The following is a 25,862-nucleotide window of genomic DNA, read 5'->3' as shown; positions in this document are numbered from 1 at the left end:
AACCTCTATAGGCAACCAAACACTTATAGATACGTATTTTGTTACCCTCTTTCATCCCTCAAAGGGTCCATACACTGCCTTTTTTTTTTTAATCTTGTAAAGACAGGATATCTCTGTAATGCAGATGAATGAGGCTTTGATGTCACGCAAATGTTATCTCTGGCCTAAACACATAATACTGAAATTATTAAACACGGAAACTTAGAGTTTTCAGTGCATTTACCATTTTTATTTTGCTATGCAGAAACGTACATTCACCATGGGCTGTGATGCAGGTGACAGTGTAATGGAGAATATATCTTTTTGAGGGCTATTTATAACTAAACACTAAATAATTTTAATTACAGTGGAAATTCTGTACAGTTTAAGGCTTGGCTCTGAACTAGATTGTAAATATGGACCAGATTTGGAAACAAACACTTTCTTTTCAAGTAAAAGAAGAAAAATCAATTAAAAAATACAAGGAAAAAGAAATAAAGAGAACAAATCAACAGAAGCCCAACAGATTTTCCTGGAGTGAAACTTCATAATATTGTAAACTAACAAAGATACAGGTTTTTCTTCCCAAAATAATGACAATTTACATATTTAGGACTTGTTAGAGAACTCTGAAAAGCTTTCTGAGTTGAACGCAGACCAAAGCAGACAACAAGGAAGAAATCACATTAATATGCTAAAATCAGTACTACCTTGTAACGAATTAAATTAGATACACAAAGCAAGATCGTAAGCATTAAATATTTCCAGAGGGTCAGAGAGTCATTACTGTTTATGGGTAAGAGGAATAAACCAGAAGAAACAAGTACAAGATTCAAGTTGTTTACTGAATAGACTTGGTTATTGGCACATCTAATCAGGGATAAATCTGACACACTGGACCTAGACAGCTTCTAGCATTTTAGGGTAATCTTCATTTATCTGTAAACAAAAGGTTTGTCACCTAAGAAATTGCGATTTTGTTTAGACTTTAATAATATAAACTATGAAAGGCATGAGTTTTTATGTGTTACATGAGATTACGGTTTATATTGTTGGTTATGAACGTGCACGTATAGCTGAAAACTGAGATATTTTGTGAAAATTAAAAATGCTGCTCTTTTGTAATTTTATTGTTGCTTCATGCAATATCAGTTTAGTGATGCTGATTTGGATTGCTTTATTATGGGACGATCTCTCTGCCAGTGTCTTTATTAATGGTCAAGGTCAATTCTTCTGGATTGAAATTTTCCACAGACAGATACAAGTCAGTTGGGTTAGAAGAGGGAACTCCATATAGGCTCTGGATTTCCTAATGGTTTTCATGACTGGATTCATGTGCAAGCTAAGTTATTCCTGCAGAAAAGAGATTTGATTAGTTATTCATTTGAACACATCTGAAGGTTTTGTGACCAAGGTCACAAAAAAAAGTATCCTGGACGTCAGAACGCTTTTTGACAAGAAACCATAACATTCCAGCATTAAGCCACTGCCAATGGTATGCTTTCTCTTAAATAATTAAAACATCACCCAAGTGACTGAAGCTCACTGAAGAAAATATTTTTGTTTTCTGTCTTTTAAAATACATTACGTATCTATAATGAGTGACTTTTATATTTTTTCTTTAAGAGATACCACTCACCAATCTATATTTCTTAAACCAGTGTTAAAGAACTCATTTATTAAGTCTCTTAAACATTTGATCACATCAACAAATGTGTAAGTAGTTCAACCACTGCATTCAGCATTCAAAGCCCTCTCAGAAGTGCTCACGGCTCATGAGTTCTTGCATGGCAGGTTAGTATGCATGACAAGTCTGTGCACACAGAGACGATAACGGTCGCGACAAGGGCCAAACAGCAGCTGGAAAGGCATGCACTTTCTAGAGGACCACAAGACTGCCTTGTTGCCTCCTTCTGCGATATAATCTACACTAGGGAGGAAAACTGTCCCAGAGAATACAGGAAATATAAGACATCCAAAAAAGAAAGGGAGTGCTCAGCTTTCAAACTAAAAAACAGAACCAAATGCCAAAGCATATACAGGCTGTAACCAAATATAGTTGAAGAGAAAGCTTACAATGGGATAATATTGCCATCCAAAGGAGAAAGGGGCATCAATTATTTTCCCCTAGTAGTTGGAACACACAAATTGAGCCTCTCAGAGCAAAACTGCCTTAGTTCTGCGTAGGCCGCATGGCACATGAAATCAAATTTGACATTTGAAATTTGGATAACAAAAACAGTACATGGCATGAATGAAAAGGGGACACCAGTGAGACCACTCAAGCCAAGACTGCTTTTCCTTTCTCCTCCAACTGGCAGTGTATGCAAAACAGCCACAAGTATGGAACCTCCACGTGTGAGGAAAACTGGCACCCACACACAGATTCCCTGTCCTCTTGGTTAGCAGCTCTACACATGCCAGTGAGGGAGCAAAGGAACGGAGGGACCAGGGGAAGGATGAGAAGGAAGTGCCCCATGCCACATGCCAGCCGAGGCAAGCCTGGAGAATCAGCGTCACCTCTTACCTCTGGTCAATCCTCTCCATCTTCTGGTGTGATCTCTGTCTCTTTATGGACCACTACTTTGGTCACTGACATGTCAGGGTGCTGCTCTTTGGCCTCTTTAATTGCCTGAGCCAGCGCCTATCCCCAGGAAATCACAGAAGGGCAAAGACAAAAAGGAGGTGGAACATGCACGATCAGTAGCAAGGTGGAGACTTATGAGCTAGTTCTACAGCCACAATTTACAAATGAGGGACAATGATTACAAAAAGAATCGTAAATCATATATTGGAAAGTTAATTCAGAAAATTTTTTAGAATACGTGCTGATCTAGAAGTATAGCACTGGGAATCACAAAGGCCAGCGGGTTTCTCTGCCAGGGCATTTACCATCTCACATATACTACCTGGTCATGGTCAATGTCTGCATCTCCTGTGATGACTATTCGCTTCTCAATTCTTGTCTCTGAAATGCCGCCTTTCACGGTCTGAGGAAACACAAAGAAACTTAATGAATTTACTCATGCGGGAAAAAGAATCATTGTCTGATTGTGGGGGGGATGGCAGAAAATGCTCACAGAATTAAGTAACATCAGATTTCTTCAAGAACTGAAATAGAATTGTGGCAGTTACTTAACATTTTTAATTTCAGAAATGAGGACAGAGCGGAGTTCTTTGGGTTTGGATGGCCAGTGTTACTGGAATACCTATCACATGCCAAGCACTAGAGTAAACCTTAAACACAAGATACCAGGATGTGTATTTCTAAATAGAAACTCACTCATGAGAACAAGCACATCATACATTTAGAAGTTGTCAAAGCTTCGTTTGCAGCTATCTTGGCATCCTGGTTGTCAAGCCACTATGAGCTTGTGCAGCCCAGACTGTATGATGTTTTGAGCAAACACCTTTCTCCCGCTCCCGAGGAATCCTCTTCTTGGTTCCCACCTCACTTACTTTGGTGATGTGCGTGGTGGTGGTGGTACTGGTGGTTTCAGAGGTGATCGTCTGTGCACTCATCAGCACGCCTGGCTCCAGGTCAGTGCCTGGATCGACCTAAGCAAGCACAGGAATAGACCCTTTATCCAGGTGCTTACATGTCCTTTCCAGAAGTCAGCTATGTTAGTTAAGGCATTACGATGATTTTATTATCTCCCACAATCACTGTGCAGTTCAGTCAGAGTCTAGGAGCTGCTGTCAAGGGTAAGAACTAAGCACAACCAGAGTTAGCTCTCATTTAAAAATATCAGGATTTTAGAAATGTGAGAGTGGATGGCTGAGTGAATATTTTTCTCTAGAGAGTTTGTTTTCTGCTCCTTTGGTTGTATTGTGAGATACATGACAACTTGGTTAAGTCACCTGCTGCTACATAATCAGTAATAAAATCATGAATATTGCATGACTCTTGATAGAATGGTCTGGCTGCTGGAGTCTCTAAATCTCACACATTTAATGCTGTGTAGTTATATGATAATGCACTAAACCTTAAAGGGGGAGGGAATAAAGTGTCAGGGCTCTAGTCTTCACCAATCATCTTACCTGTGATGATTCATATGTGATGGTTTTTGTTTCAGTGTGAACTACGGGCACTTCCTTGGTGGAAATTTCTAGTTTTACTCCTCCTGGTGAAACACTGCCAAAGCTGATACTTTCTGTCTTCACTGTTGAGGACTGTGCCAATGGGAAGTAAGTAGAGCGGTTATTACAGTTTGCATGAACACGCATGTTGTTTTTTTTTTTTTCCTTTCCCCTTTGGTGATTATAGCACAAGTTAGTATGAAATCAATGTTAATGTGGGGAGTCAGTTAGGGAATGAGGCATGCAACACATATATGTCAAGCAGCCTTGTCCAAAACTCCTGGAATCCCATAGCATTTTTAATCTGGAATGTTCCAGGTAAAAGAAAACATTTTGAAGGCAACTAAAAAACTATAAATAAGCCTCCTATTTAATAACTTCTTAGAAAGAAGCAATAAGTAATAAAACATTAACTACCCCTGCCCCCAAATACTTCAGAAATCTCAATAAAGGAAGATAAAGAATACAGTTCTGGTATGTAGGTAAGAATGGTTTTTGGTCCTTCTGACTACGGACACTGATCAGAAATAAATTGATCAATTTTCTAATATCTTGGACAACCATGCATTCCCCAACTTTACTGCCAATTACAATTTCAGTGAGAGTAGAATCTATTTCCTGGAGGTAGACTGTATGTATGTATGTATGCATGTATGTAATTTATTTATTTATTTATAGAGATAGGCTCTTGCTATGTCACCTATGCTGGAGTGCAGTGGCATGATCAAGCACACTGTAATCTCAAACTCCTGGGCTCAAATGATCCTCCCCCCTCAGCCTCCTGCATGACTGGGAATACAGACATGTGCTGCCATGTCTGGCTAATATTTTATGCAGAGAAGGGGGTTTGCTGTGTTGCCAGGTTGGTTGTGAACTCCTGGGCTCAAGTGATCCTCCCGCTTTGGCCTCTCAAAGCGCTGGGATTACAGGTGTGAATCACTGTGCTTGGCTTACATATTATTAATAATTAAGGGATATGTTTGCATGTGACCCCCAAACCGGAAACTGGCATGGATACCCTTAATTGCCATGCAAAAAGGAAATAAAAGGAGAAACACACTGCACAGGGAAGAGGTGCAAAATCAAACTTAGCTCCACCTTTATGCTAATTTGAATTTACAGGCATCCTATGCCACTTTTATTTTAGTACTAAAAGTAACATTACCAGCTAGTTACCTCAAAATGAGGTTTTTGTTCCAAAGTTTCAGAAATGTGGACAGCTGTACTCTGCTCCTCTTGCCACTCCTGGGAAACAGTGGCCGTCTCTTCCTGTTTTAGGACGGCTTTCTCAACCTCCTCCCCTCTTTCCTCTTTAGCCCCCTCAGTCAGAGCAGAGCCCTCCTTCCTTTCGGCACTGGAAACACCTGCAGGTGCAGGCTGTGCTGCAGTGTCCATGTCGTCTCCAGATACAGAGGAAGCATCCCCACTGGCGTGCACGTTCATCACACGTCTCTCCTCCACCAACACGGTTTCCTGCACCATCTTCTCCGTGCTAGGCGGCTGGTGGTGTGAGGAGGGTTCTGTCTCCAATCCACTGGATTCCGTCTTGGTTTCCATTTTCTGCATGGGAAAAGACTGTAGGGTCAGTGGGATTTTCCATAAACCAAAGGCTGAAAAATAACCAAAGCCGTCACTCACCAGGATGCCTAAAGCCAGCCTCAAGTGCTTCTACTCAGAAACACCGATGGAGAATATATAAATCAGTTTCCATTCCTCCCACCAGAATTGCCTACTCCTGCCCCTGATTCCCACACTTGAAGTTGCGCTGCTACTTCAGGACACCCACAAAACAAATAGAATGCAGTAAAAAGCGCAATTTAAAAAAAAAAGGAAAGCATTGTAGCACATTCGCATTGGATTCGGTTGCTTTCTCAGACTCAGGTAGCGAGAGAAAAAGCTTTTAAAAAATAAATGCTATTAAAATTTCTCAACATGATTGCCTTTGGAATAGCTGAAATACATTCTTGAAGCGGAACTTTGTACCACACAGTCACAAAGGACAACAGCTGAAGACGCCTTTGAGGTGTTGGAGGCAAAGCCACCTGGATGCAAAACACACACACACACACACACACACACACACACACACGGAAGGCCAAACGGGCACATTCAGAAACACCAAGGACAGAAGCAAATGACCACCTGAACCCAGCTTTGAGAAGTAGAAGTAACCCCTCCTATGAATTCTGTTGGTTTTCGTGCAGAATCTAATAAACTGAAGATTTCAGAGCCATCCATGAGTTTTTCACCAGAAGACTGTTTAGTCTGAGTAAACAAAGAAAGGTAGAGTCAAGCACAAGAGAGAGACACAGACTCAGGCACATACACATTCACAGCTTGTTAGACAAAACCGTAGGCAGAGGAAAAAGGGAGGAGGAATGAAGGAATCTTAGATACAGAATTTGGAAACAGAAAAGAATGAGAAATAAAATAGAAAAAGAAAACAAGGGTGACCAGGAGCTCTTGTTTGGTAAAGCAGAGAGAGTTATTAGGATCAGGGTGGCGCCGATTTAAGCAGGTCATTTTTTCCTTCATTGCAAGCCACAGCAGCACTATCACATCTTGGGAACGGGGAGCTAGAAATAAAATGGAAAGTGTTTTAATGCTGACTTTGCACTGCGGTATTGATTTAACCATGAAAAAAATTAAAAAGCCGGGTTGGCTGCTCTCAACATAAAGCCAAGCAGCAAGAGAAACAGAAAGCTTTGGGGTGGAAGGGCACTGCCTCAAAAACTGTCATGCTGGAATCGTAAACTGTGGCCCCAACGAGTGCCACGGGTTACCACTACTCGGGATGCAGACGACTCGGTAACATAATGAGCAGTAGCAACAGTAAAGGCTGGCTCCTGAGAATATCTCCATTCGGATAGGCTCTTCCTTCGGGGACCAAAGAGTCCCACTTTCAAGACCTCGCTCTCTGGCACTTGCTCCGTCTTGCTGCTCCTTCCGCTTTCTGGGCCAGGGTAGGTGGTCACGTCTTTTCCCAGCTCGGGAGCAGTCTTAAGGTGGTCTTCTTCAGGACTCTGTCGTCGAGACTCAGCCTCCTTGATGGGCGCCAGGGATTCTGACAATTTCCGTTTGGTCACCTGGACCTCGGGTCCTCTCTTGGATGCTTCATCAGCAAAGGCTTCCAGGACCTCATATTCTGTCAGGAGGGGAACGATCCTCACTGACTCTGACATCCCTCTCTCCATTTTCTGAAGAGCTCCCAGAGTAGAGGGCTGCACTACCTTTTCCCCTTCTTTAGCTTTCCCAGTCATAGTAACAATTCTTCCAGAGACAGTGTCATAGGATTTTCCCAGAGTGTATATTTTCTGTTTGCTGTCTTCTTTCAGTTGCATTTCTCGAGCCAAGTCATCGAAGCTATGCATTTTGATAGCACCAGATTTTAACAAGTCGGCTGGGAGGTCACCAGTTCTACTGCTCACGGTCACCACCTTGTAAGTCACAATCTTTTGCGAATCACCATCAACTACCTCAGTGGGTATTTTGTCTACAATAACCCAATCCTCTGTGCCCTATATTTGAAATATAAAAGCTAAATTAGAAATTCTGATGGTATCTCATTTCTAAAATAAGAATCCTTTAAGAAAATCAGGGCAAGAGCTACATGCAGATCTCTGATGGGACTGCATGGGGCTGGTGTTAATATCTAACCACTATGGCTGCAATACAATCTCTTCTCTGAAATTCATAAACTATAGCCTTCAACTCAAAATACATTCTTCAGGTAGGGTTGTAATTTCATATTTCTTTAATTAGGAAAATACTTTGGTGGCAAGTTTTGCAAGAAATAGATTTGATCTTATAACAAATTTTTGATCATTTTGATCATATTCCAAGATTAAATAACATTATTCAAGGTGTACAAGTTATGCATGTGTCAACAAGGTTTACATATGTCAACACAAAAGGGCAGTTTTCTGCATTAAATATAATACTATACTTCACATACTGTTGTTCTCACAAAGATCTTTGCCAACATTCTACAAATTTTTGTAAATACCATTTTTCATATTTGTAAATGGTACTTTCTTATATAAAAAATTGAATCCACGATAGTACTTATTATCCAATAAATACTAAGTGTGCTTGTGTTCAGGGCATAATAATAGAATCTTTCCCACTGATGGGACACTGTGCCAGCCTCTTATAAGCAGGCCATAGTGATCTGTACAATGCTCCAGTCCTAAGTTTTTTTTGTTTTTGTTTTTTTAAGAGGTAGGCTCTTGCTATGTTGCCAGGGCAGGCCTTACACCCCTGGGGCTCAAGCATTCCTTCTGCGTCTGCATTTCAAGTAGCTGGGACTACAGGCACATGCCACTGTGACTAGCTTCAATCTTATTTACACCTGAAGTTATCTCAGTGGTTTTTCTCATAGTATTAATTCTAATAATGCAAAATAAATGAAAGTTAAAAAACTTTGGTATTCTGGGGGCATAATAGGATATAACCAGGTAGGTGACTAACCTAATAGGTTACAGAAGGAAGAAATATCAAACCAGGAGCAGATTTACATTTTAAACTAGGATGTTTTCTATTTGTGAATTTATTATAGCCTGAAAACTTGCATCTAGAAATATGTGTGCCTTAGGAAAAATGATCTTAGGTTGATTTGCATGCTTGTGCTGGGTTAATGTAATGAATTGAAAAAGTAACCTCGAGGGTCGATGGAACAGTTTTCTGGAAAATTATTTGATGAGAAGTAACCACAGAGTCAGCAGAATCTCCTTCCTGTATTTTCTTTATCACACTCGGCTAGTGGGAAAACCAGTAACAGTTCAGAACTTTCAAAATCAATCAACATCATCTCAATTAGCACCACTCTATGAGTTAAAACAGGCAGTGAAAAGTTATTAGAAAGTACAATCATAATGCTTCAATGGCAACATACAGATAAATCACCTCAGAGCAGAAACCATAAGTAAATGATGCATAACTAATACTAAAATATTAAGAAAATTTCATTTTCCTTTCTCCAGGATCTAAGCCAAAGTCACATACTTTTTAAACAGGATAAATTTTAAAAGGAAAGTAAAAACGAAATACATTTTAATGACACTAAAGTCTGAAGAGCAATTTCTTTTGCAAAATCCTTCACATTTTTTACCTGAGACTCAAGGAATGGAGAGCTTCCTTGCTGCAAAAATATAACTTTTTCAGAAATCTCTCTTTCTTCTTTGGTCTGTTTGAATAAAGGGGGTTGGGTTGGAAGAAAGGAAGTAGACAGTTTCCAAAAAGGCAAGTTAGGAATAGAGTTCTTGGACTTCATATATATATATATATATATATATATATATATATTTTTTTTTTTTTTTTTTTCATGCTTTCCTGAGGAAGTAAATTATTGTTTATTAATTTGAAAAACAGTTGGAAACCACTTCAAAATTTAAGAATTATTTCCAAAGAGCAATAGATTATTTTCTGAAACTTTGGTGTTTATAGAACTCAACCATTTTTCATTTCTTGTTACAAACAGAACATGCAAGAGCAATCTAAAGGGTGTCTTCTTCTTCTTTTGTTTTTGTTTTTTTGAGTTGGAGTCTCACTCTGTCACCCAGACTGGAGTGCAGTGGCCACTCCCGGCCATTGCAGGCTTGATCTGCTGGGCTCTGGTGATCCTTCCGCCTCAGCCTTCCAAGTAGCTAGAACTACAGGCACGCACTACCACGCCCAGGTCATTTTTGATTTATTGTAGAGATGAGGTCTCGCCAAGTTGCCCGGGCAGGTCCCGAACCCACGGGCTCAGGCAATCCACTCACCTCAGCCTCCCAAAGGCGCGGGATTACAGGCTGAGCCACCGAGCCCGGCTCTTCTTTTTTTTAATCCTAATTCATTTTGGTATTTATAGAGAAAAGAGAAAAAAGGAAAATAAATAAATAAAAGGTTTCTTGGCATTGGAACAGTGTTTATGTCAGTATTAAAAAAACGAGTTTTAAAAAATTTAAGTTAGGAATAAATCCTGACTTCTGTTTCTTACAAGTATTTGGTTGTATTCCCCATTCATGTGCTGTCCATATAGAGTAGTGAAATGCACGCAAGGTCACTGCATTACTACAGATTTGGATAAACCCAGTTACTGCTGGATTTCATTATTGTCTTACAAATAAAGAAAAAATATTCAAGGTTTATTGGAACTTTTATAACATGGTGAATTATTTTTAAAAGTAAATTTCAAAATACCTTGGTGAAAAACTAAGTATATTAAATCATATTTTTTCCTTAACATATAAAATTAAGAAACATGAAAAGTAAATATTTCATATCAGGAAGTAGTTTTTAAAATTATTTTTAAACTACCTTTTATTCCTTTCTGTGGTATTAAATAGGCATAATTCAGGTGGAATACATTAGCAACCAAGCCTCACTCTGCACTGCGTTCAACTCCACATAGTAGGAATAAACAGAAAGCATATTTTAGAAGATTATTCTTAAAATAAAAAAAAAGAATCACAGAAAGTTCAAAGTTTCTAAAAGAATGGAACTCTTTAAGTAAATGTTATCATTGTAAACAATATAATTTTATGAGAACTATTTAAAATTCCTGCTCATTTACAAATCTATAAGTATTACGTTTATTCATTTTCTACAAAAGATTATAGTGGAACACCTGGAATATCCTACAGGACCACTGACAGATTTTGATAGTATCATTCTCATATGATCCTTTCTAATTAGAGACAAGCCAATTTCAAGGGAGAAAATGCAAACAAAAAAAACTCTGTCCTTCTGCATTGTGGAGGGTGGTATTAGAAAAGATAAAAAGTACCATGTGGAATCATTAAACGTAGATTTCGTTTCCTTTTTTTCTTTGCTTCCAATCATAGCCTCTTTTTCAAACAGAAATGAAAAACAGGAAGGAAAGGTCACAATTATAGGTACTTTCCAGAATAAAATTGCTAGGCCTCTAATTATAATCATTGAGCTAAATATTATTCCTAAGATAAAAGCTTAACAAAAACCCCAGCAAAATAGTGGTTTTCAGCACATCCTGTCGTTGTCTGAAACCAACTAATTCAAAAAATGTCTGAGTCTTATAATTAAAAATGTCAACACTGCCCATATTCCAAACTGTGTACGTCCAATAACAGAAACATACGGGGATAGATTTTAGAATTAAATTCTATATATGGTTAACTTAATCCAGTTAATTTAGTTAATAGAGAAGTGAAGAGGTACTGATAAAGTAAAGGTGATAATCTAAAAATTTACTTTTTTAGGACTCAGAATATAGTCAAATGTACACCCAATTGATTTCATTTAGTTAAACATCCGTCTCTATATCATATCTGGGAAACAAAGCTCTATACTGGCATGCAAAATTCACAATATCATTCACTTTTGAGTGATTAAGGATTTCTACAAATAAATTCTAGGGAATAGGCAAATTTGCAAATCATTGGAATCGACCATATTAATCATCTAGCTCAAGGAATTATGGTATAGTAAACACACATGTAAAACTACTTCTCACATAAAAGAGAGGACAAATTGGTGCAGCATAGGTACTAACAGGCATTGCCTTTTGATTGGGCTTGGAAGTCTGTGGTATTCAAGTAATCACTAAGGACTATACCTCTCACAGGATGAGGCCGAGATGTATCATAAAAGGCTGTCATGGGAAATGTTTGTGGACAGAGGACATACTTGGAACCCTGCACATACCACATACCCTACACATCCTATGTTTGGTGGGCTCCATATGTGAGTTTGTTTATTTTCTAAAGTTAATGAGAATTTGATATTATCTGCTGCTTGGGGGCATCCTTGCTGCTTGTCTGTTATTAACTCAAATATCTGAAACTTGAAACCACTGGCAATCAAATTTCCTTTTTATATAGAAAACTCGCGTAAAATTCTCAGGATACAATCATCATTATTAGCTCATTATATGCAATTCTACCTATAACTTTCTTCTAATCATCAGTTGGTAGCATTTTGTAGAAATAACAATTGCTATTATAATAACAATTCAGATAAATTAGATAAAACAAAGAAAAAAGATGGTCACATTAAAAATAAGACATTATTAGATTTTTTCCCCAAAATATCATTTTATCACTGAGACTTAAAAAAAGAAAGAACACCAACCAAGTTTGGGTGATCACAAGTTTGGGGAATTTAAATTTCTTCCTCATTCTGACACAAATAATATTGCTTTATTTGAGATATCAATTTTAAAATTTAAATTAAATATGTCCATCTAGAAATTACTGGGTTTCGTTCTAAACTAGCTGATTATTGTTTAATACATTTGTTAAAGTGAGCTGTATTAAAATATGGTGATATCAAATTAGTAATTTACTTTAAAAAGTCCCCTCCAAAATAAAAATCTTTTGGTTATATGTTTATAAATCATTATGCTTTGTATGCAGATAAAATACAAAAGATGAAAAATGAATAAAATTAACTTTTGTGCTTTTCACACACACACAAAAAACAGCACCATAGTTTTAATATAGAAATTGACAATAATGTAGAACATAAAAATTTTCTGGTTTGTTCTACAAACCAGAGGCTATCTACGGGTACCTCAACTGGAGTATAAACTTGGATGTTATCGATGACCATGAGGTCCCAGAGAAGAGTAGAAGAGGGTGGAGAGGCCACTCTGCCCGGTCTTGTTATTGAGGGAAGCATGGCACCCTGACCACATAAAGAGATTCCTCTCCTTTAGGGTTTGAAGCTCCTTACAGCTACTTTTCAGAGCTTCTTTGATAACCAGGGTTGATCAGTTCTGCTTCTAAGAAGTTCTTCTTTATCTAGTCAAGTTCTTTCTGCAATGTCCCCTATTCACAGTGGTGATGGAGCACTGGGGGACTGCATACCAACTCTGCAGATACTGCAAGCAGTTACTAAGCTAGACTTTGGTCTTCTCCAATATAAATAACCAAATTGCTTTGCTCTTCTACAGAGGACATGTTTCTATCCTCTAATCTTGTTGAAAGAAAATTCTTTTTTGGCCATCTCCAGTTTTTCTGCACTAACACAAAAATGGTAATTAACATCCAATGAAAGTTCAGAATATTCAACATATCACACCTCCTTACATTATTAAGGGATTGTATTGTTAATTACTATAATATTAAATTACTGTCTTTGGGGTTCATCAAATGTCATTCTAAGATGCAGGGTTTTTAAAAAGTCAAAAAATTCTTTTTTAGGCTACTGGCCTAAACTTATAAAGTACCACTGCTGATTAACACCAGCCTTTAACTTTTCTAAGCTGTTCCCTAAACTTTCATTCAGAGTGGCTGCCACCTACCATTTTCCCAAATAACACCATGGGAAGAGAGATGTGTTTTTTGTTTTTGGTGGTTATTTATTTTGTGTTTTTATAACTTAATCCAGTAACTGACATCTTGAGAGTCAACACATTATTTCTGAAAGAAATAGTAGAAATAAGACAAGCCAAATTTGACCAATTATAATAAAAACTATGAACATAAAACTGATAAGTGGCATTCTTAATAATGCAATGAATTTTATATTTAAATCAATTTGAATGTGAAATTTGTCTCTTGAAACTCAGTAATTTGAATGAAACTGGTGTTTAACAGTACAGGAATACTTTGGTCAAAGTACTTTTAATTTAATCTGCATATGAGGGCCTTTTCAAAGTAATTTCAAATAGATACCTCTTTCCTTTTTAGCTGGGATTTGGATTGTCTTGAACATAGTAATATTCTAGAGTGTCTAGAGATCCTAGACACTTTTGATAAACAATTTTCAAAGGAGGTTTAGAAAATGATCAACAACGAGCATAATTTAATTCTTGTTTTCACTATAAGGACTTAGCACTGCATATAGACCATTGTTAAAGAATTTTTTTCCCACAAAAGCCTAAGTTTTAATTTTCCTTTCTGTCTGAGCTTCCTGGACAAATAATTCACCTTAAAGGAATCTTCATAAAAAGGAGGCTAATCAATACACTGCTAAAAAGATGCAGTTTTCAAAAACTGCCTCTTTAGAAAAAGAGATGAAGCAACATGTCTACCAGTAGACAGTCAGATTAGCACTATGGCAACTTTTGGGTCCCAGGCAATGGCACCTTTACAGTAATACCAGCTGAATCCTCACACACTCCAGCTGTCCATTTAAAGAGTGCCTTCTCATATGGAAGAGTATTACTTAAAAAGAATTTCTGGCCACTACTTTCCTCATTAAAAAAATAAACTGAAATGTATTATAAACAGTTAAAATGATCAGTTATAAATAAGAATAAAACAAAACACTCATTATACCAACAAAAACCTGGTGGAGTATTTCAGAGTAAAACTGTCCTGAAACGTTATCAACTTCAGATAACGTTTAGTCAATTTCGTCAAACATCAGACAATTTCAACTGGGCCTCATCTTGCAATTAATGAGAAACATACATGAGCTTTCAGGGCATTTCTCAGGGCAGAAGAAGATAGTATATTTAGTGTCAGTTTATGAAGATAGTACTTCAGATTCTCCCAGCTATAAGATCTAAGTTTACACTCAGAATCAGCTGATTTTGCACTACAGCCTCCCTGTGGCTTCCTGCTCACTGTAAGCACCATCTGATGCCATTACTCCCTCTTCAGCCACTTAACCATTTTTCTTTGCAGGTTTCCTTTGGAGCACTGAACATCTCTGTTTAGGTTAAACATAGACAAGAGGAGAGATTTTTCTACTCAGAGCCTCGCCAAATCCTTTTCCCCATTCCAGATCCTGTAGAAAAGGAAGGCTAGTGAACAGAAGCCAATTCCAACCACAAGCCTGACTACTGACCTCTTCAGGGACAAGTGGCTCGATCATGGGGGCATCCTCCTGCCTGGCAGCTAGTCGCACTGGGGAGGTAGAAAGCCTCTTTTCCCATTCATTCGTTATGGCAGTGTCTGTTGAGGTTTCTAAGAAGGTTCTTTTCAGCTCACTAATGTTGGTTTGATGTTTCATCAGGTCATCTTGAGTTTTTTCTAGCTCCTATATTCAGAACATAAAGAATCCAACAGTCAACATTTTACATTTGTGTTGCTTTCAGCTCTTTTGTTTTTTAAAGTAATATCAATCTCATTAGTAGTCAAAATAAAACAGAACTTTGATCAGGGCTCATGGCACTACCACAAACACTCTGGTGAAAATGTGATATTTCCACAGAAATGAAAGAGAAAAGAAAATCCAGTTCACACAAGCACAAATACCAAAAGAATTTTAGAAGGTAAACTGTAAAGAGTATAATTCACATGTAACCCAAGAGAATCAAAATAAATACACACACAGGAAAAGGATCTATATAGAGGAGAGAATAGGGAATCAGAAGCTGAAAAGTCATCTCTACTGATTAACAGGTGAGCACACAGTTCATGCATCATGGTACAAGCCCACATATATTGCACTAAAAGAAAAACACACACAAACATGCACTGGTATATACCAATACCAACCTCTAACATAAGATTACTATGTTTGACATACACATTTTCACCCTTTATTCGCTTAATCAGACTATTCTGAAAAAAGTGGAAAAGAAAGGGAAAAGTAAGGGACACAGTAGTCAGGGGAACAATCGCCACCCTACACACTGTACCAACAACTTGGTAACCAGCTACAGAGCATGCTGAAGGACTTGAACACTGTAGATAGACAATGACTTATCACACTGGTTTTTGTTCTATTTTTAATTTTCTACCTGTGCCTTGAGCTCTGCATCTTCCTCCTGGTCCGACTGTCAGCATCAAGAAAGAGCGGGAAATAAAGTCTTACCATGCAATTTACTCTAAGATTGAAGAACTATGGTCTATATAAACTCGCTAAACACGAGCACTAGTGTGCTCTTGTATATGGATGCCATTTCTTTCTTATATAAAACCCACAGCATTCTCACACACAAATTAAGAACTTAATAAAAATATGGGAATATAGGAGTAAAAGATTGTTTGTCTGGTGGATCTTTGGCATTTCAATGAATAAACACGTGTTTGGGAAGGTGACATCAAGGGCTTGGCAGATTGTCATTAACAAACATTAGAAATGGTTCTGGGGAACCAGATTAAAATTGAAATTCATAAGAATGGCTTTGGCTTACAAATAATGAGAGCTCATTGGCAGTGTATAAAATAACCATTTAGGTCAGCTATTATGATCCCCAATTCGTAGACAAGAGAACCAGGTTCAAAGATTTTAACACAGAGTTTTCCGCACTTTAAAATTCCTTGGGAACTTAATTTTCTTCAATCTATATTCTTAAAAACTATTTGGGGGGAAGGGAAATAACTGATGAGGCAAGTAAGGAAATGTTTTTAAAAAAAACAAAGACTACTATCAATAACACCATCAGTTCTTTAAAGCTAGGCAGGACAGTTTTTGAGATTTGAGAAAATATATTTATCTCAAAGACTCTTTATTATCCTTATTTTTCTAATTTGAAGCACCTTTCTAATCCTTGGACTTGTATCTGAGTATCAATGATTAGTAAGTAGGCCATGCCACATGTGCATGCAGCACCAAAGCTGTGTCTCTCACTATGACTCTCAGACTCGGGGCCTGGGTTTCACATTCCAGAGCTACAAGAGGAGACTCAGAGTGAAATTATATGTGAGAAAAGCATCGTACAAAACAAGTGGCCTTAAGTAAATCATTTAGTCTACCTGGGTCTCAGTCTTCTCATCTGCCACTAGGGACAAGACTACCTAACTCTGCATATCCTGCGCTGGCCACCCAAAGAGAAGGGAAAGTGTTTTAACAGTACCACCGGGCCCACAGGAAACTTGAACACAATGCTGGTGATATGCTCATTCTTCAGTGTGTGGTGGGTTCACAGCTGTTCATTTTATTTCTAAGCTTCACAATCTACCGATGTTACATGTATTCCCTCACATGTTTAAAATGTTATATAACCCGTTCTAAAGTACTATAAAAATTTTAAGTATTATTATTAAAATATTTTTCATTCATAGCAAATATTAAGATTTCAATAAAATTTACTGAGTGCATTACCCCATAGCTACAAGTAACTAGCTATTACAAAATTAAGGTGTAGTTTTGTTATATTTGGTACAGAAAATGATTAACTTGTAATAGACTTATATATGATTGCTTAAAATAATCTGAATACTAGTTTTGAAATATTATCTTTAACTTTAAAACATCATGATTTTCAACTTTGAGTTGAACTCTGGCATTTCTAAAGAAAGGAACTTAATAAAGTGCCATCATGAAACTTTGTTCTGAAGATACTTTTAATTAATTGATGTACAGATACCATTTACAATAGTTTAGTTTTTTCTAAATACCCAACTGGAAAATACTATTATGATTGACTGATACAAAAAAATACCATACAGCCTAAAGTAAACATTATTATAAAGAAAAAACGCTTTATAATAAATTCTGTGAGCACTTCAGGAAATAAACATTTGACTTCTATTACTATAGATAAATATTATTTTTACAGAAATTTTAATTAGTTACTGGTAGAGAAGATTTGAAAAACAACATACGTCACACATATACACATTTTTAATATTCCCTAAAGAATTAGTAAAGGAGAAATAATAGTATCTCTCCTATCACTGTTTAATGTAACATTAAAAAAAAGTACTAACAGTAATTTAATTTTCTTTTCCTCAGAGAATTCATTTCTTACAAGTGACTCAGCCTATAGCCAAAGGCTACAAAAATGAGTTAAAAGAAGTCTTATTTTAACAAAAATTATATCACCATTTGCAATTTTTAAAATATATCTTCTCTGCAATTTTAAAAATATATCTGTATCTAGCAAATAAGCTAATTAAATTAATTGTGACTCTTCTTCCAATTTATCATGGCTATCATGCATATTAAAACTATTCATTTGGGATAGGAGAATTTTTAAAAAGTATGACCAGTTTTGGTATGTGGTTCTCAAAAATATGATCCTAAGATTAACAGAGTCAACATTGCCTGGGAACTTATTAGAAATATCCATTCTTGAATCTTACCCTAATCCTTCTGAATGAGAAACATGAGGCTGGGACCCTTCAGGTGATTCTGATGCAAGGCAGAGTCTGAAAACCCTTTGTCTAGGCAACAAAAGATATGCTTAACTCCTATTGCTAAAGTTAGAATTGATCTCCACTCTAAAAGCTGATAATGCAGAATTCTTAAGTGCAGAGCCAACCCACAAGGCATCTGCAGTAGGCAACTACCTTCCAGTCACCCTCAGTCACGATACCAACCTCAGTGGCAGTGGTCTCCCCATCGGCCGCGGTATCCGTGCGCTCACTGTCAGTCTGTTGACCACAGAAGTGATCAGGTTCCAGGAAGAAGGCAGGGATAAAAAAAATAAACCATCTGGTCAAATAGGGCCCAGCACAGGTCAGGCAGTTCATTTTCTTTCTCTGTGATCTGTATCATTCTACCTTCCCACAAGAATGCAAGTATACAAGCAAAAGCAAAAGAAGGGCCAGAGCTAGGTGTCATCAACAGAGCCAGAGGAAGACCCGAGGCATGCCCGGCCTGCAGGAACTGCAGGAGCTGCATGAGACAAACTGACCTGTCTGGTTCTATGTTTCAGGAAAAACAATTTGTCATCTCCACCCCCCCCACTCCACCTTTTAACTGAAACCCCAAACAAGATCTCCTAAAAATGTTTAATGCAAATAAAGTTGATATTTATATATATTTTATTCTAGTAAAATGTCACATTTGAAAGGTAAATAAAAATGTCAATTTACATCAAAAGCTACTGTAACAGTCACTGGACTTTCAGCCCCTCATTTATACCATTTTGATAATTTACATCCACTTATGACCATCAGGCTGTCTGCATTACCTATCATTTATAAAAGCCACATGCTAGTGATCCACAGGCATGTTTTGTATAGGAAAAATGTAACTCAATTTTCAAGTAGCACTGCTAACTAGATATTTTTGAAGACTATCTGTTGTGTTTATTTTGCTCTGTCCTCCAATATAAAGAGGTATTTAAACATCTCATTCCAAAAATATCATTCAAATGAAGCAAATAATAATAATTTTTAAAATAATCATTTTTTAAAATAGAGAGAGAGAAAGATGTTTACTTGGAAACAAATAAAACAAAGCACAGCATTTGACAGAGCCTAGGTTTTCAGGTGAAAATTAGAATAGTAATTTCAGGACCAGTATTTAATGTGTTTCATGGAGGTTCATGATTTAAAACAAAAACTACTTCCTCTTGAGTGGAGTAGAGTCTTCGACATCTAAATATCCTAATAGAATATATTAACTGGCTTTCCCTCCACAAATGCCAACTAATCACCAATAAAATTCCCTTGACCAAAGATTTGGGGTTAATATTTTGAAAACAAAAATCAAAACTAAGGTTCTAAGACCATGAATTTACTTCTTATAAAATAATCTCTCACTCCAAAGAACAACGAATGTCAAGAAGGGACAACTACAACAGTGCTATTTCTACTGACATAACTCTGACTATGCTGATTTCTCAGCACTAGCCCCAAGTTTCACTTTATATATTTCTAAAAGAAAAGGAGTTGGAACGCAGGCTCAGCACAAACACTTGATGATGCTATTGTGACATCCTTGTTACCATGCCTAAGTGGAAAATAATTTTCCATAGGTTGGTAAAGAAAGCATGCTGACACATTTTCAGGACCTGATCAGCATGGTTAACAACTGGGGGCAGGGGGTGGCTATTAATTTTCTTCTAAGGGTGATTACTGCTATGGTATAAGTATGGCTTCACCAACTGACAGCTTTGGGGAAGGCCAGTTTGAATTAGTAAGAGAGAGACTGGTTATTTGTTCAAGTGTAAACAATTACTCAAAGATCTTAGGCTTCCAAGAATACATAAAAATGACTTGTGCTTAGTGTCCTAATTTGTTGTGTTGAACACTTCTAAGGTTCTTGAAAGTATTTCTCCTTCTACTAGATTATTTTTCTTATAGTCTTAGAATTTACCTCAGTAACTTCCAAGCATCTTAGTATTAGCATACAGTCAGAATTAAGACAAAGGGTTGATATCAGACATGAGCTCAAAACCTTGCTGTTCAAACCTATGACACACGGGGTACTTTTCATACTTAATCCCCATTTTCTTCCTGTAACATGGGGAAAATCACAGCCCTTAACTATATTGGGTAAAGGATACCACTTTATATAATGCCTGACACACGCAGAGATAAAAATTGCCAATAATAATGTAATATATTAAGATTAATATATTACATAAGTATTGCTATTTTTCCTAGCTACATACAAATAGCTTAGGCCATATCTAAACTCCCTAAAATTTCTACTTAGCATCTAGTCAGTCAACACCATAGTGCCTGATCAATATTCAATAAAGGAAGTAATAAAGGCTGAATGAAGCAGCTTTTATAGCAACTATTATTTATATAATGTACTATATACATTATATAAATACATTTTGAGTACACAAAACTGCAAATGTACAGCACACTATGAACTATCACATAATATTGTGTTTATAAAATTTAAATGTCATAAATAAGTTGGTCAATTAATTGTTCTTCCAGATTTAAATCCACCTCCTTTTTCTTTGTATTATCAAAAAATTACTCATGTAATTACATGTTATGGTATGAAAAGCTAAATTCATCTTATTTTTTTAAATAGATGATTTGATATTCTGCCCTTTCTTATTTGACCATTCTGAAAAAGAAAAAAAAAATGACTGCTCAACAGCTTTATAGTTTGAAATGAATAAGCCTTTTTATAATGGCTTTCACTCTTGAGAAAGGCTGAAAATAAGTTTGAAAATGACACAATATTTAAAAAGAATTAGTCACTAGTAACTTTGCAAATCAAAAGTGACAGAGCTGAATTGTATGTTAAGAAGTCACCCAGTACAGCAGACGAAGTGCTTGAGGCCAAAAGAATAAAACAGGTCATGTAAGCAAATGGCAATTTTTTTAAAAAAAATGGGATGACCTAAATACGAGTTCTCTAGCTCAACCTGAACTAGAATGCACAGCTCTTAGCACTTGTGGTTAAGAGACAATGGTGAACAGATGGCCAGCACAGAGTCTGGTGGCAGGGGGCCTGTCATAGGCCAACTTAGGCTGCAGAGGAGGGTGACGAAGTCTCCAATCAGTGGTCAGAGCTAATTCATGGGTTTCAGAGGTTTGCAATAACAACAGGGACAGTCATGGCCAGGAAGCTCCAATCATGCGTTCAACTAGTTTGCAACAATTAACTGCTGTGATTTGTTTTGCCGATGTAATGCAGACATGCCCAAGTTTAACATTAATTGTCATGCACTGATTACAACAAGATGTATACCCTGGATTAGGCACAAGATCTGTGTGGTTTGCTATATAAAAGTTCAAACATTTATTTAGAATTTAGAAAAGCATAAAACAGCAATCTTTTTTGTTTTACATTAGCTTGATGACTAACTCCGCTGTTAAAGGACAAATATATATCTCCATATTACAAAAGAGCTTAATATTATAAACAATCTTTGTAAATAATATTGTTTTCTTAATTGTAGTATGTTCTAGTCCTACACTATTTTATAATAGTACCATTATGAAAAATAGCGATATTAAAGGTTAGGATTTAAGGTAATTCTCAAAATATTTTCCACATATAAAAACTGTTATTTATATGCGTATGTCAGTTGGAGCTAATCATCATATATAACCCAATAACCTTGAAAAGGACTTTGATGCGATATCAATTGAAAAATCTAAACCTTTATTTATAACACCTGTAAGACCATTCACATTTTTTTTTCCTTCCACTCTAAAGAAATAGATGTAACACCACTAAATATAGATACTTACACACCACAGGTACAGCTCAAATTATGACTTTCTAACTGAGCATAGAAATGAATAGACTTTCTTTCCTTTTTTAGCATTGCCTTGACTTTGTGATTTTTTTTTTTTTTTTTAACACTAAGAGTATTTGGCTTGTCTCCTGCCACAACAGCCCTTGTTTTGCAGGGAGCCTGGGGAGAGGTGTGGCCAGGAGTCTGCAAGGCAGCAGGTGCCTCTGGTGGCAGTTTCTATTCTTTCTCTCTGCTCTATTTGAAACCTGCACAAAGGGAAACGCTGGGCTGTTCACAGGACTATGGAGTGGTGGAAGAGGAGAGCAATTACTAGGAAAAACTAGTGGCTACCACGTCAGCTCACCCAAGTGGGTAAGGGGCAGGAATCTGACCAGCAGCAGTGTGCCTCTAAGGACAGAGGCTGATGGGGCCTTTCCCCAGCTATGTCCATGCTACAGAGGCCTAGCCAAATTCCCTGAATTTACCACACTCTGAAAATGGGGGAATTTTCTGGTTCATGTTGGAGTTGAAAGAATCACCCTGCCATCTGATACCGGCACTGGCATTGCTGGCACTGATAAAATGTCAGCCCGCTTTTATAATTGGCAGAAACTTCATTTTAGTCTTTTCTTGACTGTGTTTGAACACTGCTGTACTGCATGCAGTTTCTTCCAGTTCTGTTTCTGGTCCTAGCAATGAGTGCTATCATGTGGGTGCTTTAAACTGCTCTAGACCCTTTCTGACCCCACACCGTGGGATCTGATTGACCGACCTCTGTGAGGAACAATGTCTGCCTGGCATCGACAATCAGAGGGCAGTGGGGGCATTTCAGAAATGGGAGGAGATGCATTTGCAATTTTGGAAAGCTACCCAGATGACAATAATACATCCTCTCCAGTAGCCCTCTCTCCCACCTTTCCTTGAATACGTTTAAGCTGAAGACTACTAATCTGTCTCACGTATGATTTTCTTTATTAAATTACAGATGATCAGAACCTTTCGCTTAGCCCTAATCTTTTACACAGCTAACGGGTTGGGCTCAGACTGCTATGCCCACATGGTGTTGTGCCTAACCCTGGGGCCCGAGTTGGACTCCCCAACACACAAAAACCTCGACATACTGGCACAGACAATAAATGAGGCTCTGAAAGTAGGACCACTATTGCAGCAGCCGGCTAACACTGTTTCAGACTGAAGCACGGAACACGAAGGGGAGGCGTGTTCTATGCCGAGGTACACACCTCTTCCTCTGAACTGTCACTCGGGTCATTGTCTAGGGAGGCGCTCAAGGAGGCCGCCTTGGGCTCCAGGTAGCAGAGGCACAGAGCCAGAGGGAAGGAGAGAGTGAGAGCATATGGCACTGAGAAGGAGGCAGACAGCAGAAAGAAAAAGATGAAGAGGAAACAGGGCACGAGGGAGGGTGAGCGGATTGGGAGGTAATGCTGCAAGCTCTGGGGCAGGAGGTTGGTTTCAGAAAGGTTGGGGAAAGAGAGGTACCCGTCATCATCTAGGAGGGAGGGGAATGACTCAGGGAGCTGCAAGGAGAAGGAGAACAGGGTGGTTCCTTTGCCAGTTTGCTGTCTGTAGCTAAAAGCCACGTCTTGATCCCCTAGGTAAGGTCTCCCTTGGCCATCAGAGTCCAAGGCAGTCTCTCCATGCACGTGCTCAGCTCTGGATGGCTCGTAACCTGGCGGAGTGTGGTCATTCTCCTTACACCTCCTACGGAGCTCTGTGGGAGATGCAGGGGCACAATGGGCTAATGGGGGTGACAAGGGACATGAGTCAGTGCCAAGCCCAGGTGACTGATGTGAAAGAGACAGAGAGAGACAGAAAGCAGCAAACAGAGGTGCAAAAGGACAAAAAGAAAACTGCAATTAGTTAATTTTCTTACGGGTATCAATATAAAATAGTAAAATACGAATTTCAGCACTAAGGTTGCTCACGAATTTTAAAGTATTCAAGCTGCATGCCAACATTGCTACAAGTGGCTACGGTTCTCCCATTAGAGCTTTACCTACCGGGTGGGATTTGTACAGTCAGAACAGAAGGTATTTGTGGGCAACATCTACATGGTTTACATGGTCAAAAAATTTTGTGTTAGACTGACAATTCTGGAAAAGTTTTAGGGTTTTGTGAGCAAACATAAATCTTGGATAACGTAAAATCAAGACTTTCAATAACCTTCTCCCGATTTCCAGGTAGCAGAGCTGTTATTAAAGTTCAGCTGGATTAAAAATGAAGGTGAAATTCAATCCAAATTTTGATTAAAAAAAAAAATCTCTAGCATTATTCATTTCCTTGCTTAGTCAATTACATCCAAAACAGGTGGGTTTCCAAATCAAGAAGTTTCTGGGCCCACTCCTATCTGATAAGCAGTTATAATCAGGGGATTTGACAATTATAGCATTTCAGAAACTCCGACTCCCCACAAAAAAATTGAGATTGCCTTGAAAACTCTTTTATTTTAGGATGTCAATGGAACTTCAACTCTAATAAGTAATTTCAATAAGCAAAAAGAATGTGTTTTCTTGCCACATGGTTTGCAAGTGTTTACTCTGTATACTTGTGATTTATAAATAATAGAAAGACAATTTCCCAGCTTTCTGATTTTTCTTAGCAGATAATGACCATGTTTATACCTTTGGTTTGAGTCCTTAATATAAAGATAAAAGCAGGCAGTCCCACAAGTGACCCCCTGGTGAGCTCAAGCTTTGATGGGACAAGTGAGCCTAGTTCCCATCCTTTAGGCCCTGGAAGTCTCCATGACCAAGGCCAGTCTTCTCTGTGGGTGGTGGAAGGGCCACCGACAAGAAGGAAAGCAAGCAAGCTCCAGGCAGGAGCTGGGCAGGCACAGGCACTGCTGCAGCCTAGGGAATTCAAAGCAATGTCACATGGAGCCTGCAGATACTTAGACTTCTGCTGCTGCCTGTGACACTGCGTGTGTGTGTGTGTGTGTGTGTACTTGTGTTTTGCCTAGTAACCTGATAGCATGAAAATTATCCAACCTGCCTTGTAGTGGCTATCTCATCCTGACTTGGAGAGAAGTGATAATTATAGCAACAAAGGGAAATAAATCGCACAAATAAAATAATATCTGAGGCACGATGGAAAGAAAATGCACAAATAAAATTATATCCAAGGTATATCGGCACTGGAAGTCTCTTTTTACTGTGAGACAAATATGTCTTTTTCCCCACACACTCACATTTTGCATTAAACACTGCATTTTTAAAGGAACCTGCACAAATCTCATTCAACTAAGAATAATGCAGAAGTTAGAAGCCACCTTTTGCATAGCAGCAACTGCCCTCCAGCAGCGAGGTGAGGCTTACCCAGGGGTCACCAGTCTGGGAAATGTACCTCTTTTCTAGACAATTTAGGGGACCGGTCTCTCAAGAACAATTTTTTTTTCTTTGAGTTGGCATCCCACTCTGTTGCCCAGGCTGGAGTGCAGTGGCACGATCACAGCAGCTGGAACTACAGGCATGCATGACCACGCCTGGATAATTTTTTGATTTATTGTAGAGATGAAGTCTTGCCAGGTTGCCCAGGCTGGTCTCGAACCCCTGGGCTCAGGCAATCCTCTCACCTTGGCCTCCCAAAGTGGTGGGATTACAGGCATGAGCCACTATGCCTGCTATGCTACTTTTTGAAGATGGAGAATAAAATTAAAGTTTAACCTTCCATGCTGCTTATTAAAGTAGTTTTTTTAAAAGGCAGCTTCGCACTGGGGATATAAAGTCAGCCATTACCCAAGAGGAGCACTGGATCTCAGTTATGGCCTTCCTGAAGGCATTCTGCTCAAAGTACTGGCTTCTCAGAGTCTCAGACTAGGACGGTGGTTGTTTTCTTTGTAGTTTTATTTTCTCATAGCATAAACAACACAAAGCAAGGATAGCTTAGTGCCACAATTTATATAAACAAATTGATAGTCTTTTAAAAATCAGACAAAGTGAGACTGCCTGGACCTGTTTTGGGAGCAAACTAAAAAACATTTCTTTTATGTGTCACTTCATCATATTTACACATCCATGGGTGATATCAAGAAATGTTGGAA

The 25,862-nt window shown here is 38.0% G+C and overlaps 1 protein-coding gene across 1 annotated transcript in view; it reads right to left on the bottom strand.

The window, feature by feature from the left end:
• Positions 1-207: 207 nt before the first annotated feature.
• EPB41L3 (erythrocyte membrane protein band 4.1 like 3) overlaps positions 208-25,862 on the bottom strand; it is a 229,457-nt gene continuing 203,802 nt past the window's right edge. The window contains exons 13-25 of the mRNA XM_021711050.1: positions 23,047-23,607; positions 18,243-18,296; positions 15,716-15,751; positions 15,471-15,536; positions 14,818-15,009; positions 8,719-8,817; positions 6,202-6,324; positions 5,236-5,619; positions 4,021-4,152; positions 3,439-3,537; positions 2,889-2,969; positions 2,507-2,623; positions 208-1,332 (exon numbers count right to left, since the gene is read on the bottom strand). Of these exons, the coding sequence (XP_021566725.1) occupies positions 2,513-2,623; positions 2,889-2,969; positions 3,439-3,537; positions 4,021-4,152; positions 5,236-5,619; positions 6,202-6,324; positions 8,719-8,817; positions 14,818-15,009; positions 15,471-15,536; positions 15,716-15,751; positions 18,243-18,296; positions 23,047-23,607 (1,938 nt within the window). The 3' untranslated portion in view covers positions 208-1,332; positions 2,507-2,512. The remainder of the gene's footprint in view (positions 1,333-2,506; positions 2,624-2,888; positions 2,970-3,438; positions 3,538-4,020; positions 4,153-5,235; positions 5,620-6,201; positions 6,325-8,718; positions 8,818-14,817; positions 15,010-15,470; positions 15,537-15,715; positions 15,752-18,242; positions 18,297-23,046; positions 23,608-25,862) is intronic.

Source organism: Carlito syrichta, unplaced genomic scaffold (genome assembly GCF_000164805.1).
Source record: "Carlito syrichta isolate Samal-C Ts95f unplaced genomic scaffold, Tarsius_syrichta-2.0.1 Scaffold301835, whole genome shotgun sequence".
NCBI classification, from domain to species: Eukaryota; Metazoa; Chordata; class Mammalia; order Primates; family Tarsiidae; genus Carlito; species Carlito syrichta.
This window is presented reverse-complemented; position numbering and strand designations above follow the sequence as displayed.